General features: G+C 56.3%; 1 protein-coding gene across 1 annotated transcript in view; it reads right to left on the reverse strand.

Moving 5' to 3' along the window:
- Window positions 1–5,411, reverse strand: part of OXTR (oxytocin receptor) — a 6,483-nt gene extending 1,072 nt beyond the window's left edge. Inside the window, 1 exon segment of the mRNA XM_009581595.1 lies at window positions 4,481–5,411. Within this exon segment, the coding sequence (XP_009579890.1) occupies window positions 4,481–5,411 (931 nt within the window).
- Between the last annotated feature and the right edge of the window lie 104 nt (window positions 5,412–5,515).

Below are 5,515 nucleotides of genomic sequence, written 5' to 3' on the forward strand. Positions count from 1 at the left end.
ATTTTCTCCTGTGAGCCCCGGCCGGGGGAAACGACGGCCATTCCCATCTCAGTAATGAAGCCCGGGAGCCTGGCAATGGCTCCTGGCTGCAAGCATGGCGCTGGGGACGGGAGGCAATGGTGGCGGCACGGCGCCAGGACGGCAAGTCTCCGGCTGCTACTCTGCATTCCCAGAGCACAAAGTACCCGACTGTCCCACCCGAGAGGTCAGACCAGTGCCTTCTGGTGAGAAAGGGGACGGTGGGACTCGCACCCGCCACGGCAGCCGGCCCTGGCCCAGCCGGGACAAGGAGGGGCAGCCCCGGCCCCCCGCGGGGCAGCACCTCCATGAAGGCTGGGGACAGAGCCTTTATTCTGCTCCCCGTGCTTTCAGCCCATCTTCTCGTCTCCTTGTGCTCTCAGGGGACGCACCAGCAGTAAGGATGCGTGCTTGGGTCTGGCTGTTTCTGGTCCCTTTCTGCCTCTGCAAAAATCCACTCGCAGTTTTTAAACCAGAAAAGAAGTGTGAATAACTAGTTTCCAAATTCACCTTTAACCAACTCATGCATAATTCCTGCTCTAGTGATGTCTGGTCCAACCACTTTTAATTTCAAGCATACGCTAAAAGAAGCCCTTGGGGAACGGCTTACAAGTCCTAGGCACAAGACCTGAAATACATCATGGCATTTCTATCCACTTAAAAAAATCCAGCCACTGCTGACTCAGCTCTTCTCTCTCTGCGGGAGATAAACTGAATTTCATGGAGCTTACTGCAGGGCAGGTCTTAAGGACGGACATCTCCCCTCCCTAGCAGGACTGCCGGAGATCCCCGAGAAGTGCTGCAAAGAGCAAGCTCTGCCCCTCACGGACCTTCCCTCTCCCCCCGCACCAGGGCTGGGGATGTTGCGCTGTCAGGAGGGATGGCAGAGGCAGGAGGCTGTGCCCGGGGAAGGGCTGCGGGACCTCTGCTGCCAACGCTGCTGCAGAAGTGAAATGAAATGAGCGCTGTCCACTAATTCCCACATACAGATAGATGCTGTCACTCACAGCCCATGTTTCAGGGCACCAGCTCCCAAGATTAAGGGACCAATATAACAGAGTTACGCTGCTTCACAGCCTCACTGTTATCTTCACAGCTGCTTTAAGCCAACTTTGACTCAAAACTCAAAATGCCACATGTAAATTATCTGTAAGATGTGTGGAGCAGAAACTTCATTTAAACTAATGTTTTGTGAAGGACGCCCGGTACTTAAGCCAACACCTGAATCATAACCTGTAGCTCCAACCCCCACTTACAGAGGCCGTAGGTTTGCATGGCCAGCAAAGGTGGGATCACCACTGCCTGGCCCGGGTACGCGACACCTCGCTGACACCCCAGCCCCTCCCCAGGCACGCAGCGGACCGACGAGCCTGGCACCCCGGTGTTCAGCACTCTCATTTAGGCACTTTCATCGGCCCCACGGCAGCCACAGGGAAGGGACGCCAAAGGGATCACCTGGCCCTGAAGTTCCGCAGAGCCGGGGCGCGGGGCAGGGCGATAGCAGGAGAGAGGGGGAGCGAGGCCACGCGGGCGGGCAGCAGCGTGGGACCCCAGCCCATCCTGCCGCTCCACCTGGCACTGCTCAGGGCGAGGGTGCCGCTTCTGCACTTTGCTGGCCTATTTTATTTAAGTTGTTTTATGAAGTGAGGAAGACCCGGGTAGAAAGCTACTGAAGTGGATCAGTAATAGTAGGGTGAGATCTCTCTGATTATCACTTTACCGACTAGGAAAGGAGGGCTGCTTCAGTTTGTTTTCTTTACAGCCTTATCTTCTACCCCTGACACACGCCAAACTGCAGCAGACTTTGCACGCTGCAAAGGTGGAAGCATGGCCCGTGGCATGCCGGGCCAGGCGCCGGGCGGGAGCAGTATGTGAGTTTTACCCACGTCAGACCAAGCGCCGTGCGACCCTCTGCTAACACCCGAGACCTGCGTCTCGCCACGCTCCGGGATGCGATGCACAGACAGAAAATTGCAGGGTGCCTGCTCAGGATTCATTAGGATTCAGGTAGGTATAAACAGACTTTCCCTTGCCAGGGACCCTCTTTATGACATCCTACATGGAGAGAACTAAACATTTCTTAAGTAAGCGACCCTCCATCACACAGCCTTTGTGAGGTGCTTGTCACCTCCCGGGGTGCAGCCCATCGGGGTTGCAGCCGTGACGGGGCACCGCTGCACAGCCAGCACCCTGCCCGCCTGCTTCTCCTCCTTCTCTGATATTATGTCCATGCAGACTGCAAAGCCTGCAAGATGAGAAACAGCCAAATTCCCTTTCTGCTGTGGGGTACACCTCTGCCAGGCGCCCCGCGATGCTGCCCGGCCAAGGCAGCCCAAGCCTCGGTGCAAAGGAAAAGAGATGCAGGGCAACGCTGTCAGGAATGCAGCAGGCAAAGCCCGTTTCTTCTGCAGAGAGGTCTGACCCTGCCGCCCCTCTCATGCCTCTGGGCAGCCAGCGAGGAGGAGGGTGGGCCTGGGAGGAAGGGCTGGGGTCTCTTGGCATTTGCTATCCACAACAACCCACCCGAGGCTTTTCCTCCCTGTGCCATGAAAGCCTCCAGCAAATGCTCTGGCAAAACTCCCACCCTTTTCTGCAGACACGGGCCCCCAAGCAACAGAGACGTGAAGGAAAGGGGGGTTTGTTACAACTCAGCATGGCTGGAGCTTCCCTCACTACACAAAAGCAAAGCAAAGCAGAAAAGAAAAGGTGTCACAGGGCCAATTGCACAGGGTGAGCAAGGGAAAGTTTCCCAAGTCAGCAGGCAGGGCGTGATCTGTGAACACCCCGGCTGCCCCCCGGCTCCTCGCCGCAGGAACCGGCAGAGCGGTAGAGGTTAGTTTGCCGATGAGTCAGGTGGAAGCCCTCAAGATTGCGGGTTTGAAATACAGCAAAAGGGAGAGATACAGCTTCATCCCAGGGCGTATCTAAAAGCTAGATGTTTCAACCAGCCTGAATCAGGTAGAAAACCAAGAGATGGCTGCCTGGAGCACCTAGGGAGGTTTAAAAAGCTGTGCTTCACTTCTCCACCTGAAATAAAAGGAGCAGAGAGAAGCAATAAAGGCAAAATAAGGAGAGCTGGAGCCAGGCAGGCTACCAGCTTCAGTTTATGTTAAAACAGACGTGCACGGGCTGCAGGAGACATCAGGTTTTCCACAGAGCAACATATAGCTAGAACAAGGTTAAAGAAGGGAAAAAAGTGCACGATGTAAGCGAGCCGTGCCCTCTGCTGCGAAGCCCTTGCTGCGGCAGGGCTGCCGGGGGAGCCGGGAGGGGGTCATGGCTCCTCACTGGTCTTTGGCATCCCCAGACTCAGTATTTCTGTGCACGGGCTGCAGGAGACATCAGGTTTTCCACAGAGCAACATATAGCTAGAACAAGGTTAAAGAAGGGAAAAAAGTGCACGATGTAAGCGAGCCGTGCCCTCTGCTGCGAAGCCCTTGCTGCGGCAGGGCTGCCGGGGGAGCCGGGAGGGGGTCATGGCTCCTCACTGGTCTTTGGCATCCCCAGACTCAGTATTTCTGTTCAGTTGGGTCAGTCTGTCCAAGGAGGACTTGTCCCTGGGTGCACTTTTTTGCCCTTTCTCCCACCTCACAAACTTGTGCAGAGTTTTTCTTTTAAGCTTTTCCGGCCGCTTTTCCCTGCAGGTGCAGAGGGACCACCAGCCACCTCCGCCTGGGGACAGCACAGACTTGCACAGCTACAAGCGTGCGAGACCAAGGAGGGTAATACATTTCACTCTGTCTGCAACCTTAGCGATGACAGGAGCAGCCAGCACCAAGTATAAAAAATGGCAAATCAGTGACACCACGTCCTTTAGGAAAAGCCTTTGCTCATAAATCAGTGGCTTTCCGCAGGAAAGTGCTCCAGTCAGAGGTAAAATAACAGCAGCACAGTCCTGGGGTAGATGGAAACGGGAGAAGAGGAGAGGGAAAAGAGGGCAAAAGAGTAGAAAGCAAAGAAGTCAGCAAGGACAAAACGATACAGCAAGAGAAAAGAAGTCGGGCACTAACACTGTGCAGTTTTCTCCTGCGGTCACCCCAGCCCTGGGCACCGGTGGGGAGTGAGCTCCCACGCAGCCCTCGGCACACCCCAGCACCCGGGGTGGGCAATCAAACCACCGGGGACCCCACAGCGGCCCCGGGAGGGCGGAGCTCATGCACCCGGGGACAGTGAAAAGCTCCCGAGACACCATCCACACCTGAGTTGCGGTGGCCCTGAATTTGCCAGGGGCTAAGCTACCCCTCGCCTGCACCAGGAAAGCTCAGGCACAGCCACTGCTGCCTGTCGGGTGGTTTTTCCAAGTTCAGGACTTTCTCCTGTCTCCCTCCCAGCCCCCTGAGACCCGGCTCAGAACAGTTTCTGGCTGTCGCTCACAGGCCCTGAGTCTGCTGTCAGTGTCCCTGCGGCCGCTGAGCTAAGCAGTCCATGCAAACGTAGGGCTATGGGAGGGGAGAGGACGTACCTTCCTGCGGAGCATTTGTGTCCCACACAGACCACATCTGCACAAAGAAAAAGGGAGTCCAGCACACTATGAAAGCTAACACTATGATGAAGGTCATTTTGACTGTCCGGATCTTGGCTTTGGAGATGAGCCTGGTGCTGCTGACCCTGGCAAACGCCGTCCCGTTGCGGGAGCTGGAGCTCAGACCCACGTTGGGCCCGTGAGCCGTCTTAAGCTTCACGTTCTGCCAGATTTTGAAGCTGATTAAGCCATAGCAGATACTCAGCATCAACACGGGGATGATGTAGACCATGAGGGTTATCCAGGTGACATAAGCTTTAGGTCCCCAGGGCTGGATGAAATCTGCCCAACAGTCGTAAACCCCATTCCCCACGTCCCTCAGAGAAAATATGTGGATCTGAGGGATGCTGACCAGCAGGCACAGCAGCCAGGTGAGGAGGACAGAGACCCGGTCCGCTCTCCTGTGCAGAGACCTCAGCGGCTGACAGATGGCCAAGCACCGGTCCAGGGACATCAGCAAGAGCATGTAGGTGGAAGCAAACATCCCCACTACCTGCAAGTACTTGATCAACCGGCAAAGGAAATCTGGCCCATAAAACCTGAAGGTGATGTCCCAGATGAGCTGGGGCAGCACCTGGAAGATGGCCACGACCAGGTCAGCGATGCTCAAGTGCTTCATGAAGAAGTACATGCGGGAGTGCTTCTGCCGGGTGGTGTGGATGGCCAGCAGCACGCACAGGTTGCCAGTCAGGGCGAGGAACAGGATGAGGCAGAGGACCGTCACCTCCACCTTAGCCATGTCCTCGTTCCTTTTCAGCGGGTCCGTGGTGCTGTTCCTCCCGGAGGTCTGGTTCTCCAGGCGGAGGCTGCCGTTCCCCAGAGAGCTGTTGATCGTCCATACGCTGCTCCCCGCAAAGTACAACTTCTCCATGGCCAGCTCCGTCCCACATAGAGCCTGGTAGCAGAGAGGGCGGGTGACAGATCCCCTAGGAACGCGTCCCGCTTTGAGGCAGCCGTGTCCCCGCTACGGCGCTC

This window comes from Fulmarus glacialis, unplaced genomic scaffold, assembly GCF_000690835.1.
Source record: "Fulmarus glacialis isolate BGI_N327 unplaced genomic scaffold, ASM69083v1 scaffold19347, whole genome shotgun sequence".
Lineage (NCBI taxonomy): Eukaryota > Metazoa > Chordata > Aves > Procellariiformes > Procellariidae > Fulmarus > Fulmarus glacialis.